The 15261-nt window shown below is 42.6% G+C and overlaps 1 protein-coding gene across 4 annotated transcripts in view; it reads left to right on the forward strand.

Annotated features, from left to right (window-relative positions):
• The window catches only part of celsr1a (cadherin EGF LAG seven-pass G-type receptor 1a), an 83502-nt gene that overhangs the window by 38448 nt on the left and 29793 nt on the right, over positions 1-15261 (forward strand). For all 4 annotated transcript variants that reach the window (XM_076722632.1, XM_076722631.1, XM_076722634.1 and 1 more), the window contains exons 4-6: positions 1418-1640; positions 3254-3369; positions 5766-5854. In XM_076722632.1, the coding sequence (XP_076578747.1) occupies positions 1418-1640; positions 3254-3369; positions 5766-5854 (428 nt within the window). The remainder of the gene's footprint in view (positions 1-1417; positions 1641-3253; positions 3370-5765; positions 5855-15261) is intronic.

Below are 15261 nucleotides of genomic sequence, written 5' to 3' on the forward strand. Positions count from 1 at the left end.
GCTCAGTTGACGTTATGTTTCCTTACTTCTTCTGCACATCTCCATTCCAATATCACCTCAGAGCTGGAAACTCAAAAAACTAATGCATTGAAGTGGCTTTTATTTTCTGAGTATTTCCTAACTTTTTATTCCATTAGGTTTTTAATTTTTGGGACTATTTGGTGAAAAAGGCCAATACAACATACGAGCCATGCATTCCTTATACTTATATTCCTTATATAAATACTTGCAAAGCTGTTTTCTAACATATTTTTAATTGTGCATTGTTTACATCCATGTTTTCTTGCTGGCATTTCTTTAGCTTTGCACCCTCCTGTGCATGCATGATACAAAACTAGTGGTCAGAAATGCCACGGGGTACCTTTCAGGTTAAGTTTTGGGGTCAGTCAAAGTCTTATTTCGAGCCAAACTATTTTGTAGAATCCATCATAACATACAGATTACTGAGAAATCCCTCCTCAAAACAAAGTTTCCCCATTGACAGTAACTTCAGTAGAGGAGAATGTGTTCACAGCTGTGGTGAATGCATGCACATTAAAGCGCTGATGAATGATCATGCAGACATATGTAGTGGATTGTAGGAATGTATTCATTCAAGTGCAGATGCTTTCTATAACTTCAAAAAGCCCAGGCTAGAGTGACAGTAAGGAGGATTTATCTGGCAGCTATTATCTGATCTTTATATGGTTTAAAAGTATCAGCATGAGTTCAGCCACGGATTTGGCTTAATGGAGGAATGCCTCATCCCTGTCTCCAACTTCTCCACGCTTCCTTTCTTTCTTTCTTTGTTTCTGCTTTCTTTATTTCACCCACTCTCCATTAAGGTTTTCCCCTTGCCACTCTCTGTCTGTGCTCCACTTTGTGTCCTGTCCTCTCTCTTCTCTCCAAATTTGGCCAAATTGTTGGCTCAGCTTGTGGCTAAGACTTGTTCTTCCCAGAAAAGGCCTATAAACATGACTTTGTTGTTGTTGCTGAGGTTTAGACGGAGATGGGCCTGTCTTAAACTGATCTTTTTAAGGGACTTTCAAAATATAGTGTTGACATGCGCTTGACTTATAATCAAAGGGGCCTTGTTACAACAGCTGAATTCCAAATAGACGATACATCCAATAAGTCTGTATTCCAACCGTAGACAGCACGCTTCACAGAAAAGATAAGATGCTGAAAATAAATTGATGAGATCATATGGTGGCTTGTAATTTATCATTCACATTACATTGCGCTGCTATTGCAATACACATCTCATATCTACAAACAACATAGACAGAAGACAGAGGATGTGCAAGCCGAGGCAGTAGTGAAGATGGCAACCGCAGAATGAACCAAAAAACGAACAAAAAAACAACATAGGACATACAACAGATCCAACGCAGCTCAGAAGCTGTGTTAAACTCAATTCCCCTCTTTTTTCTCATAGGTGAGCACTGTGAGCTGGACGCATCGTCAGGCCGATGTATACCCGGTGTGTGTAAGAACGGCGGCAAGTGTGTGAACCGGCTTGCGGGTGGTTTCATGTGCCAGTGTCCACTGGGGGAGTACGAGAAGCCCTACTGTGAGATGACCACCCGCAGCTTCCCCGGACAGTCCTTCATCACCTTCAGAGGCCTGAGGCAGAGGTTCCACTTCACCGTCTCCTTCACGTGAGTACTTTCTTTTCCTTTCCTTCGGTCCTTTGCTTCTTCTGTCCCTGTTGTTTTCTTAACCATTTAGTCCCATTCATTCTTTCCAAATGACTATGTGTGGATGAAATTCAGCTCCAGATGAAGGACTGTTTGCTAATTCTCATCTCCCGAAGTCCCTGTTGCATTGCCTGTCAAGCAGTTTTTATTGGCTAACGTGAGCTAAATAAGCAGAAGTTAGCCATCTCTGACTGTCTTTTAATTGTAAAGCTTAGTTAGCTGGCCGTGCCAATGATTACAGCTTACGTTAGAGCAGATAGACACACTGTTTAATCCTTTACTACACTTTTACTGTTGTGGTTTTTTTTGCTTTTAATATTGCCATAGCCTGTGACCAATTACTACTTATAAAAAAGTATGTGGTATATTTGCCGCCATATTCAAATGATTTGTTCTCCCTTTGAAGAGTATTCTAAAGATGGATGAAATTTTGGATTTTTGGAATCTTGGCTGCTCTCTGCAACAACGGTGCATGTCCGTCATGCTTGTAGCAGTGTGTCGTAAACGGTAATTGAGGGAGTGTGAGGAGCTGCGCAGATAAACACAGTGGAGTTCAGTGAGCTGAAGTGTGTCAGCTGGGACGTGCTGAGGCATGTGCACACATTTCCATTGTGTCTCAGTTCCCTCCTCTTCATACACACATGCACACATATATAGGAGTGGAGGAGAGACATATGCACACTCCATCTGAATGTGCAACTTTATGAGGTGTGCTTGTAAAAGTGCGGGGGGAGAAAATAATCCTGGTTCAACAAGGTTACGACGCATAGTAAATATTATGAAGAGAAAATCTTTTATCGCACATTTCATGAGCAGTCATAGGTAAGATGAGTCCGATAAGGCAAGTTCGTAGACATCATGACGGTGAGAAAGGTTGGCGGCGCGGTGAAAACAGGAAAGGCTGTGTGATGAGTTTCCCTTATCAGTGTTTGGCTACAGCCATCCTGACTTCCTGCCCTCCTGGCCTCACTGGCATCTGCCGGCTGACTCCAATGCCCTCACCTTACACTCTTAATACACACACACACACACATATAGCAACAGATGTGAACTTTGTACCCTCGTCGAGCACGCTCACAAGTAGGCGCTGGCTCAATTTCCAGGCCTTTCTCCCTCCTAAAGTGGATGCTCACTCATGCATCATCTCAGGCAGGGGAACTGTTTCCTCTCTGTGGCTCACCGGCGTTACACATCCTGCCTTTCCTTTCCAAGTGACTTTTCCTCAAGAGCTCCTCGGCCCTTTCATCATAAAGCTATCTGCGAGGCCTTCACCTTCTCAGTCCCGGTCTGTTTGAGTTGGATAGGTGCTTAGAAATGTGACAGGAAACATGAGCTAGAGCCGAGAAAAACAGTTGGAATCCACTCAACCCTTTCGGCGTGACAAAGTCTCACTTTGGACTTTTAAGTTGGAGCAATGAATCCTTAATACAGCAAAAAGCTATTTTGTAGCTGTGACATACTGGATCTCCATTTACGGCCTGATTTCACCACCATTTTTCATGCTGTTCTTTCAGAATACATAAATATTTAAAAAAAGGATCTGAAAAAAGCCCTAAATCTGTCTGTCTCTGCAGGTTTGCTACCAGAGAGAGAAACGCTCTGCTTCTCTACAATGGCAGATTCAACGAAAAGCACGACTTCATCGCCGTGGAGATCATCGAGGAGCAGATTCAGCTCACCTTCTCTGGAGGTTAGGCCCCGTAATGTGTGTGTGTGTATGCCAGTGTGTGTGTGGTGACCACTTGAAGTGATGTTGACATCAGCGACATTGTAAGTAGATTAACACAGGTGTAAGTGCACTTTATCTAAAGTGGCTTTCGCACAGAGCCTGCTAAATAACTCTTATCAACGCATGCTTTCTTTTTGACAAGGTGTGTGTGTGTCTGTGCATGCATGAATCCAAATGTTCATTTGTGTGTGTTTCAGTGTGTGTGTGTCGGTAAGGGAGATGGGTGTGTTTCACTGTTATGAGAGGAGCTTTTTCCCCAGAGAGGCAGCTGCCAGACTGATTAATGATGGCACAGACTGTTGACTGGCCAAAAAACACCTACTTAACACACACACACACACACACACACACACACACACACACACACACACACACACAAAAGCTAATACCAGTGAATCACCCAAAACTTGATATTTTCACAAACCATGTAAGTTTTTAAAGAATGCATGCACGCTTAAATATACAAATACACATGCATGCTCACACACATACCGTTCGTGTGCAATCAAACACGCACACCCACAATCAGTGTCAAAACTGCCAACTGTTGGATTGCAGATCAAACACATATTCTCTGGAGTGGTGACTGTTGTTTTTCAGAGTTGCTCTACTTTCCCATGGTACCATACAGGGAGGAGTCCAGTTCAATATGATTATGTTAGGTGAAGTCTGCTGGGGAGCCGAGCCAAGTCCTTGTGCCTAACTTCAAATCTGAAATATAGTTCAATGTTGAATGCGTGATTCGTCAAATTAATTACTAAGAATTATGACTCATGGTTAATGAGAAGTCTTTGATTTGTTTGCGGTATTTCTCTGTCAGTGCTCTATGCTACATTTTTGTAGTGTAGTAAACACTGTGGCATGAAAAAGTGAGGGCACCCCAGGTCAACATTTCTGTTACTGTGTTAAGTAAGTTAAAGGTGAAACATTCTTTTCAGTGTTTTTGAAAGATTAGTGCATTATTTTTGTGTACAAGTTTGCAATTTTAGAAAAAAGGAAAGGAGAACCATACAAAAGTTTAGGCACCCAAAGACATTCGTGCTCTCAGATAACTTTTACCGAAGGTCTCTGAGGAGAAGGCCGTAAGAAGATAGCAAAGTGTCCTCAGTTTGTCATGTAATTCAGAAATGGCGGTTAGCAGGAATGGTGGAGGCCAAGGTGAGGTCTGGAAGACCAGGAAAGCTTTCAGAGAGAACTGCTACAAAGGCTGCAGGAAGAATGAATGAAAATCCTCCAAACAAGAACTGAAAGCCTTTACAATCTGTGATACTTGCCAAAGGGGATGTTACCAAGTGCTGACTGTGCAGGGGACCTTTTCCTTTTTTGCTATTTTAAGAACTGCTTAGCATATTTATGCTGTTTGTCAGTCAGGTTATCTTTTACTTGGCTAACAGAAATTTTACCTGGGTTGCTCAAACATTTGCATGTGACCAAATATGGGCAACGTCGGAAAGACAATCACTCACTGGACTTACTCATACTTCTCCCTCTTTCTGCTTCTCACATGCACAGCCAGAAAACTGAGATGTCACATATTAACTCTCTCTCTCTCACACACTCACACACAAGGACACACACACACACACACACACACACACATTACTTGTCCGTGTTGCTGTGCTCATTATTGATTTCCAGAGCAGTGGATTCTTGCCCAGGCTGCTCCTGCCCTTGACAAACAGAGCAAACCCCCAGTAAATCTGCTGCCATTGTGCTCTACAATCTTCACACTGAGAGCCATTGATACTACGCACTAATACTGGCTTTCCCAAGAGTTGATTTATGATCATTGTGTGTGTGTGTGTGTGTGTGTGTGTGTGTGTGTGTGTGTGTGTGTGTGTGTGTGTGTGTGTGTATGTGTGTGTGCGTGCATGTCAAGTAAGGCCACAGAGTTTACCCTTAATGCTAACTTATCAATAACCTCTGGAGTATGTTCCTCCTCTCATTTAGCTGCTCCTGCTTTACTTGCTCTTATATGACAAGGAGCTAATGTTAGCAGCTATTAGCTAATGTTAACAACTTAAGATGCTGACTTTGCAAATTTATGACTCTTGCTGATCCCAAAAGTAAAATTGATTCAGGAATTGAACACTGAGAAAGCTGCATACCCTCGCTTTGAATTAGTGGTGTCAAGATGTGAACTGAAACTATGCAGCAGACGAGAACATCAGCTGTGCTCAATCATTTAAATCACATTATACTCGTAATTCACTTTTGCTGTTTGCCTCTCTTTCCTCTCCCCTTCCCTCACTTTTCTCTCACCCCTTTATCAATTTGTCCTTCCTCTCTTCATTCCGACCCCTATTTTTCCACCCACCACTCTTTTCCTTTTCCTCCCTTCTTCCCTCATCATCCAGGTGAGACAAAGACCACAGTGTCTCCCTACATCCCAGGCGGGGTCAGTGATGGCCAGTGGCACTCCGTCCAGCTCCATTACTACAACAAGGTAAGCAACTTAATCACCCAGCCGACCGATGTGCCTCCTCGTGCGGTAGTCTTCTTAAAATTTCCCTTTCAGCATTTGAAAACTTGAAATGCATTTTGTTCAATGAAGTACAAAGTCCATCGATATCATTATTAGCCAGTGTTGACAGTTGAAATGTTCAGGAGTCGTATCTTGACCTTGACTTCTGATTCGGGAGATTATCTTAACAGTGCACAGGGGTTCACCCCCCTACCTTAGCCTTTGACACTGAATTATGGTGTAGATTTCTTGCATGAAGTGCAGAGGCCTGGCTTCAGCTTCAAGGCTCAAAAGTTCAACAGCTGTGTTATGCCGCTAGATAGTGTAAGTATGTATATATGTGTTTTTCATTTGTGGATTGTCTTTATATGTAGCCTATGGATACTTTCATAATGATACAGTCTCAACTGAATCGTAATCACTGACAAAAGGGTTTCTTTTCTTAGTTCGGTTCTCTAGACTTTCCCACGATGGTCTTCTTGCTTCTTTATGAAGTCCAATCTCAGAAAAGAGACAGTGATTATTTCACAAACTAGCTCATGTATCCGCTTCGGTTGTTATATTAGACGGGCTTACATTGCAGTCAATTGCTGGTGTTCACTTCCAACAAACTTCCAGGGCCGGTGGGCATTGTTCTTATGACATTACCCCAGACGGGAAATAAGATAACACTGGCCCTCTGCACACGTAGATCCTATAATATGTGCCTGGTCATTACTTGTATATTTCATCAGAACTTGGAATTTCCTCACAAATTAGCTTTCAAGTCAATCCAGTCAGTGGTCTACCAGCATAGAAATGACAATGTTATATATGAAAACTGAGTTTAAGTGTAGCAATGCTAATCGGACGATTATTGTCTCACCTGGCTAAGATCAATTTTACCCATTTAAAGCAGAATCAGTGGTTAATTAGCCAATCAATTCAACCTCTGTGGACACGTGACACACCACGTGCTGGCCTTATTCAATAACCTTTCAACCATGTGCTATGCTATGTTCTGACATCCATTCCTCTCTTCGTGCACTTTCTTCTTCCATCTCTTTCTGCGTCTTCCTTCGTGTGCCTGACTCTGAAAGGTGTGGCGTCACCGGCCTGACCCATGACTCCCCGTGTCGTATTTCGGCGGCACTTGTGTTTTGCAGCTTGTTAAAGAGAGTAACATGCTTCTTGGCCTGACGCTAGCCTACAGTGCACACCATCTCACATTTCACAGGTTGTTCGCCTCTTTCTTGTGTCTATCAGCTATAGAGCCCATAGCATACTCGGTAGCCTTGACAGGAAAGTATTTATCAAAGGTGATGAATCAGACTACCATAATGTACCTTGTTAGCTGCAGGGTCACATGTCTGTGCATTGTTTGAGGTGTATTTAGTCTGTATGCCTGCCTGTCCGACAGCACTGCCTTTTTCATGCTAGAGACAATAGCTTAAACCTTGTAGTGCTTTGTTAACGTCGCTGCAAGGCTCCTAACTACTTCAGGTATTATTTGCAGGCCACAGTCTGTTGCCATCGAAGACTTCTCTGTTTTGTTTGTCTGTTGGGTCATGTCGTGTTTGTAGGGATGTCTCCATGGAAATGAGAGATTAATTTTCACGTCCGAACAGATTTCCCGCTTTGTTCATGTTCTATGCAGTTTACTTTTTTTCTCTTTAGCTTTTCTGAACCTATAGGCTTCCACTTTGCAGCTGTGTCATGCAGATATTAGTAGTATATGTACCGACACACCGCTGTTACACCAGTGTTATGAGCGCATCCAAGTGTTATTAGCATGTAAAGCAGGGCATGTGTGCGTTCCACCAACGCCAGTCTTCATAAAGACCAGTGTTTTTTCAAAGCAGGTGACACATTCCGTTGAATTAGCTCAAGGCCAACTGTAGCGCTGACACAGGGTCAGCTTTTCTTCATGCGCTGAATGATCAGAAGTCAGATTGACTGATGGTAATTTAATCCTACATCAGTTGCTGGAGGGATTAAGGGAACTGTATATGGCAGAAAGCAGTAATGCTCTCACAATAGATTAGACGTGATGACATGTGAATGTGTGGATGTGAATGAAGCATGTGCATGGAAGGTTTTCACGCACACATTTGTCTGTAGGTAGCATTGCTGGTATATCTCAGAGAGACTAGAGAGAAGATCAGAGCCCAATTTTCAAGCTGTGATGTAATCCAGATTCATGTCATGCAAATATGCACATACTCCGTGAATCATCTTTCTGAGAGTTTTTTCAGGATTGTCGCTGTCATAAATCCACAGGTTGTGGTCACTAGTGATTGAGTACATTGTTTAGAGATCAGGTTGCACCACACAAACAAATTCTTATGTAATGATTAGATACTTAATATTTATACCCATTAACAGCCAGGTGTGACTTCTGCATAGCTAACTGCTTACTGGCAAAGCTAATGTTAGCTTGGTAAAAAAAAAAAAAAGACCAGATCAGACTGAAGAATAAACAAGATGATCAAGCCGATACATCTCAAAGGCTGTTTAATGATCATGTGAACGATTAATTTTGTATTTCACAAAAATAACATCGTAGACCTTCAATTACAAAACATGTCCATTACATTAACCTAAATGACAAAATAGTGTCTAAACAGAAGCGTAATAATTTCACTGCATGAATACTGCAAACTCTGATATAAATATCAAATATTATACAGTAAAAATATATTGTTTAGCCCATTTAATTGTAATTTTTGCAGCTACTGTATGTTACAACTTGAGTTGCATGTGTCCTGAATGATGTGACTTGACTGAATGGCACTACGGCTGTTTAGAAGCCAACCAGTTTTGGCATAACTTAAGGTTTTTCTAGTAAAGACAATTTGTTGCTAAAGAACTGAAGGAGGACTTAACACACAAATCTAGTCATACGGTGGATTTACAAATAGTTGCAACCCATGGGCCCCAGTTGGTTTTTAACGGTCCTAACGGCACGCTCACACAATCCACTCATGCACGCACAGACGGTGATTTATTGGGTCAGATGATGAGGCGGTTGAAGTTGTGCGGGTGCCCCCTTTTTAAAGCCGCTGCTGCTCAGAAGAGCCAGGGTGCTTCTGCTTTAAAAACAAGAGGTCAAAGGTTGGGAGAGGGTTGGCATGACAACAGACATGGACTTGCCATTGTTGCATTGATGTGGGTCGGTCGGAAAGCTGTGTGTGCGTGTGTTTGCATCTGTGGGGGGCAGACAAATACAGAGCTTCTCTGAGTGTGTGCATGTGTGTGTGGGGTGTGTGTGTGTGTGTGTGTGTTTAAATGCGTGCATATGTCCGTACTGCTATTAGTGATGTTACACAATAGAGGTGGAAGGATAAAGACATGTTTGAAATTCCATCGTCTCAAGGACAGTCAACGGTGTCAGCGAGGCAAATCTAAACAGGAAACACACACACGCACACACAAGCACAGATAAAACGTCGACGGGCAGCAGGAGGTTTTGTCTTGGGTTTTCATGTATGTTAACTACAGGAAATGATGTCTCTCGTGGCAGGAAATGGTGTTATTTAGCTGGACACAGGGCACCTGTCAGCTGGCAGGATGTCAGTTGTGTCATGATGATATCTGCCAGGTCACCTGCATGGATTACACCACGATGAAGAAAATGCAGGAATGTGTTCTTTAATTCACACTGAATTTGATCAGAAGCACAACCATAATTACTGATTCCATAATGCAAACCATTTTTCCCAGACATATATCATTTGTGGTTAGTTGTTCTTGCAGACTTTACTGAATGAACATTGTAACTTTTCATTTTCATTCCAAAGTGGTGACAGAAAATATGACTTTGCAACTTCATCCTCTACGATCTGTGTCAATAACCCTGCAGTTCTAGTTCACACTGGAAGCATGAAGCTAATAAACAACAAGGAATTTCCAGGGATCTTAATCTTTCTGTTCACCTTTCAACTTCTATTTATAGACGAGAACAAAGTGTGAAATAATGCTTATGAGTGAAACACTTATTAACTGTAAACCACAGGTAGGACTAAACTATAATTAAGTCCCATGTGATTTATCCACATGGTGCCAAATTTAGTGAAGCAGAGCGTGACTGCAAGTTCGACATACCAATGTGTTTGCAGCAATTTTATAACGCTACATTATGCTGCATGAAGGCTTGATGTTAGACATGTTAATAGTGTTACACTGGCTAATATGGGCTATGATATTTACAGCTAGGGTGTGTAGACAGCATTCCCAGACAGGCTTAGCTGGCTCTTATCACCAGCGAGTACCAAAAGTTCACTCTTTCTGCTTCTGCTGTTCCTCCGTCGCTCTCACTCTGGTGCTGTTTACATGGCAGGACTTTAATCATCAGAACGCAAGTGCAAATTACTTCACAGCATAGCTTCAAGTGCTTTTTAAATATACTGTGTGTGCGCTTCACTTCTGGTGGGATGAAACACTTGATGTATCTCAACCACTCAGTTGTATTTAGAAACCTTCTGGGTTCGCTCAAACAAGGACAGGTTTTGCTATAATGTTTGAAATACTTTTGCGTCAGTGCAAGTATTGAAAACCTTACTTTGACGTCCACATACCACTGGGGCACCACTGCCTTAAAGGAACAGTGTGTGGGATTTAGTGGCATCTCGCTGTGAGGTCGCAGCTTGAAACCAACTAAATACCCCCGGCCTCACCCTTCCCCTTCAAAGCATGTAGGAGAACCTACAGTGGCCAGTAAAAGCATGAAAGGTGCTCTCTAGAGCCTGTGTTTAGTTTGTCCTTTCTGGGCTAAAAATGGTGGTGCAACATGGCAGACTCAGTGGAAGAGAACCTGCTCCATCTGTAGATATAAAGAGCTCATTCTAAAGTAACAAAAGCACAAAGCTCTGAACATTTATCTCAGTCGGTACTATAAAATACACAGCTGCTAGCTCCCTCTTTGTATTTTCTCTCTGTCTCTTTGTTGATGTTTCAGGGTTTATTTGGTGTCCAGGACGAGGGATAAGCAGTCGAACACATGCATACAGATGTGCACACACAAACACGGTGGATAATTGCTCTTAAAATAAATACAGTGCTTGTAAGTGGTTGTGGAGATATCATCCATCTCCTTGTGTTGTAGTTTTATTGCTAATAGCCGAGGCCATATGTGGCTTTTCAGGGTGGCCGTAATGACATAGAGGGACGGACACATGCCTTATTAGGAGCTTGAGTGTGTCATGGTGGCAAACACACACACTCGTGCCTATGGGTGTGTTATGATGTGGCACTGCAACATCATGTGATTCTGCACAGACACGGGTGCATGTTTATGTAGTTTCTCCGCTAAGTGCTTTTTCAAAGGGTTAAGCAGTTATTTTTTGAGGTGAAGCCCCAGACTGCATTCCCCGGCAGGGTGTGTTTTTAGAGGAAGAGGCCATGTTATTCTTTGTTCTTCTTGACGCAGAACGCAGTTTCCCCAGACCTCAAACAGTTAAGGTTATCATCATGCATAAACACACACATTGCCTTTAAATGCCAGAAACTACTGTTTTACTAATTATGATGCATCAGACAGTATCTGTGGCTATTTAAACAAAGCAGATATACTCCATATCAGAGGAGGCATGTTGTCTAGTGGTTTTAATCACTCATCATTATTCTAACACACAGCACTGCAGCATGTAAACATGCTTCCGAGCCCATGTTTTGTGTCAGTGTGGTGTAACTACCTTTGCTGACACGTGGAAGCCGGTTTTGAGTGTTCGCATGCTTGTGCCAAAAGGAATATTCCCCCTGTTTTCCCTGCTGTAAATTTCACCTGCTCTTCCCACAGCACAGTATTTCACAGTGTGACATAAATCTGCCTGTGACAACTTAGTCCGAAGGCGGCAGTGCATGAGTTGTAGCCCATTGTGTGAGGTTGTGGGAGAGGTGTTTTTGAAGTGGGCACGAAGGAATTATGTTTTACTTTGGATGTCATTATTGTTGGCTAATGAGCTGTTAGCAAATCCAACCGCAGACACTTAAGCACGCATGCCTCTGTACACATACCATGCATTTAAATGTATACATGTCACATGTTTTTGAAGTGTGATTAATACTTTTTTTCTGCCCACTCAAGTAAAGCAAATGAAGTAACGTGAAAATCCCGCAAACTGGAGTGATGACTCTCTTGACAACATCCAGCACACACATACACACACACCCCCCCCCACACACACACATATATAGTGTCGTGGCTTGGTTGTGGGCTGCAGGTCTAATGCGGTGTCTCTCTCTCACGGTGTCTCTCTCCCAGGAAGGGGGGAGTCTGATGGACTCCAGTGGGGCTCTGCGGCTCCCGCTCTATACTGCCTGGCTGGAGCTCAATCAGAAGGAGGTAACCTCTGACCTCTAGCCTAGTCCCCACTGGTGGCTATTTTTTTTCCCCGGGGTCTCATTTAGTCCCTGCTCTGCTTCTAGTACAGTCTACTGGACTAACTCTACTACACATGCTTACCTCAGATATACAGAGGTAACATGAGGATGTTTGCCTGAATTTAGTCTGGCTGTGGTCTGGTCTGGACTGGACTAGTGAAGAGGCTGTGGTAGATTTTGGGGGTTTTCTGGTTTTGTTTGCCGTAGAAGGTGTGTGGACTTGGTAGTTTGTAGTGCCAATGTGATCAGGCTTTCTTCTGTCTCTCCTTCTTGGTGAAGTCCTAAGCAAAACAAGCCCCTGTTCATCAAAACATTGCTCCATAGTCCTACTAGTTGTCAAAAAAAAAAAAAAAAAAAAAAAAAAACTCACCTTCATCGTTTTCTGCTTCAGCCTGGTGTTGCATGTCCAGGTGCTCTCATATTCCTCTTTTAAAACAACCATTTACCCCAGATGGCAGCATGAAATTAGCAGAGAAGGTCATTTTCAGAGTTTTAAACACATGCAGATCTGTGTATGTGGTGTGTGGACAAAGACTTTTGATGGCTGGTGCTTTGTCCTTTGGGATGATTTTGCCCAGTCGCCACGTTGCACTCTGTGGTAGGGACAATAAGTGTAACTATATATATGAATATATTTATACATATATATGGCCTTATGGTCTCCCAGTTGAAGAGCACCTTTCTCTCATTGAGGACTTCATTGCATCACTGCTGCATCTTCCTGAATGCTTTTTAACCGTTTTGCATGTGCACATATGTTTTTTTTTTAATCTAACTATGTATCTCTGTCCTTCTGGACTGCCTTATCTGCCTTCCTCTATTTCTCCGTGTAGCTGGAGAAGCTGCTCCCATCAGAAAATGCACCAGTAGTGTTTAAGCAGAGATGACACAGTAACAGTCTCCCTTCTCACCTGTCATCTCTCATTGATTTCCTCCATTGAGGTTTGTTCAGATGAACTAAACATGTCAGAGCTTTGGCAGACAGGTAGGTAGACTTTCAGTGAGCTGTGCTTGTGTTTTCTTTGGCAGCGGTGTGGCAGGTCAAAGGACCGATTCTGTCAGGGAGGATTAACGACGCTCAGAAAATGGCGGAGATGGCTCTTGTAATGAGTACGGACTGCGAATGGCTCGCATGCTTCTGTTTAGATTGTTATTTAGTTTGCGGGATTTGATTTTTGATTGTATCCTTAATCTTCTCTCGTGAGATCCCTACACGTCTTCGGTGGTTGGTATACATTTGAGAATTAACTAAATAATAGTGAGATATGTGTCGGTTAAATAGAGGAATGTAGGTATGTCTACACCCTGTTCCAGGCTTCTGCACTTCTGGTTGTTGTAGACACGTTCTTGTAAGATTTATTGGTGTGCATGCGTGTATGTGTGTGTGTATGTGTGTCAATTTTTGGACAGAAGATCATGGACATTGATGATTAATCAAATTTGTAGGTTATTTGTGTAACCCTGGTTCTCTGAGTAGCATGACTGAGGTGTCTTCTCATGGAATGTGCTCCCTTATATATTCACAGAAGCACTTATTTCATTACGCCAGCCCTGTACTGAGATCCTCCACCAGAGCGTCATTTATCATTTGGTTAGCTCTTTTCTAAACTCTCCTCAAGTTGCCCGGTGGTAGTTGCCTGAGATACTAGTCCAACTGCCTCCATCATAGGTGGTTTTTCCACCTGTGTCCAAACAATGGAGTACTGTATGGTGTCTCTACTTGCTAGCAGATGTTGCTTTAGAACACCTAACAAGCTAACAGTAACTAGCCTGCAGGGATGGAGTTGTCAGACACATGACAGTGTATAGCTTGACTTCTGAAGCAAGAAGAGGCGATTGAAGACATATATATATAGAGACAGAGGGTCCTGACACAGATGTTATGACTGCTGCCCACTCAGTCTTAAAACACCCACATCGTTGAACCTTTATGTTCAGACATTGATGTGTGTGTTTATCTAGACAAGTTACCAGTCAGTGGGAACAGCAGATGTGTTCGGGAGTGTGTCATTGAGGAATGAAGATAAATCTGATAAATCTGTCACTACACACCGCCTTCATACGAGACTGCCTCACCTCCCTCTCTCCTTCTCGTTCATTTCTCTTCACCTTGGCTCGTTTTTGCATTCCTTCTTCGCTCCCCTGTGATGTGAGGGAGTGTGTGTGTGCCACTGAAAAGAGGAAATTTCACACACCTCACCTAGCATGACTTAAACCTCTTATTAATGTTGAGAGAGACAGGCGGTGGAATTTTGGGCGAAGAGAAAAGGAAGTATAGAAATGAAGCTGAGAGATAAAACATCCATATAATTTATAACCACTCTATAGTCCTGCCACTAATGCGTCTTCACTCCTCCTCCTCCTCCTCATGCCCTTCTCTGTCTTCTCATCTTTCTCTCTTATCTCTTTCCACTTACATGTATGTCTTATCTCTTATGATCCCTACCAAGTTCAGCTTGATCGTGCCACTCAACTGCTGAACATTAGCATCAGTCCTGGTGATCTTTAATTAATTAGTGCGCTTTAGAGGCGATGCTAGGCGGGTTTTATTGCCCTTTGACTGAGCCAGGCTAGCTGTTTCCCCCTGCTTCCAGTCATTATGCTAAACTAAGCTCACCAGTAATGGGATGGATTCTCGGCTCCTGTGATTTTGCCTAAAGGTAACTTTAAAGATACTCAAGGATGTTCATTTTGTGACAATGACTTGTCGCTGTGCAATGAAATTTTGAGATTAAATGCTGATGCAACACAGCAGAGTTAAAATGCAAAACCAGTTTTCTCTTCAAATCAAGACTCAAGATGCCTAATCCAGAAGACATGGAAGAAAAGTTAATATTGATCACACAGAACAAGTCAAAGAGACAAAACCTGCCTGGAAAATATGCTTTAACAAGCAGTCAAAAAAGCATCAATTAGAAAGTAATCCCCTTGATGTCAGTAAACAGGCTGGTGGCCATGTTTGTCGTGGTGTAAAAGGAATTTTCTCAAGCCATTCCAGATGGGATACAGTTACACTGACCTCCGTTTTT

Source organism: Chaetodon auriga, chromosome 22 (assembly GCF_051107435.1).
Source record: "Chaetodon auriga isolate fChaAug3 chromosome 22, fChaAug3.hap1, whole genome shotgun sequence".
In the NCBI taxonomy this organism is placed as follows: Eukaryota; Metazoa; Chordata; class Actinopteri; order Chaetodontiformes; family Chaetodontidae; genus Chaetodon; species Chaetodon auriga.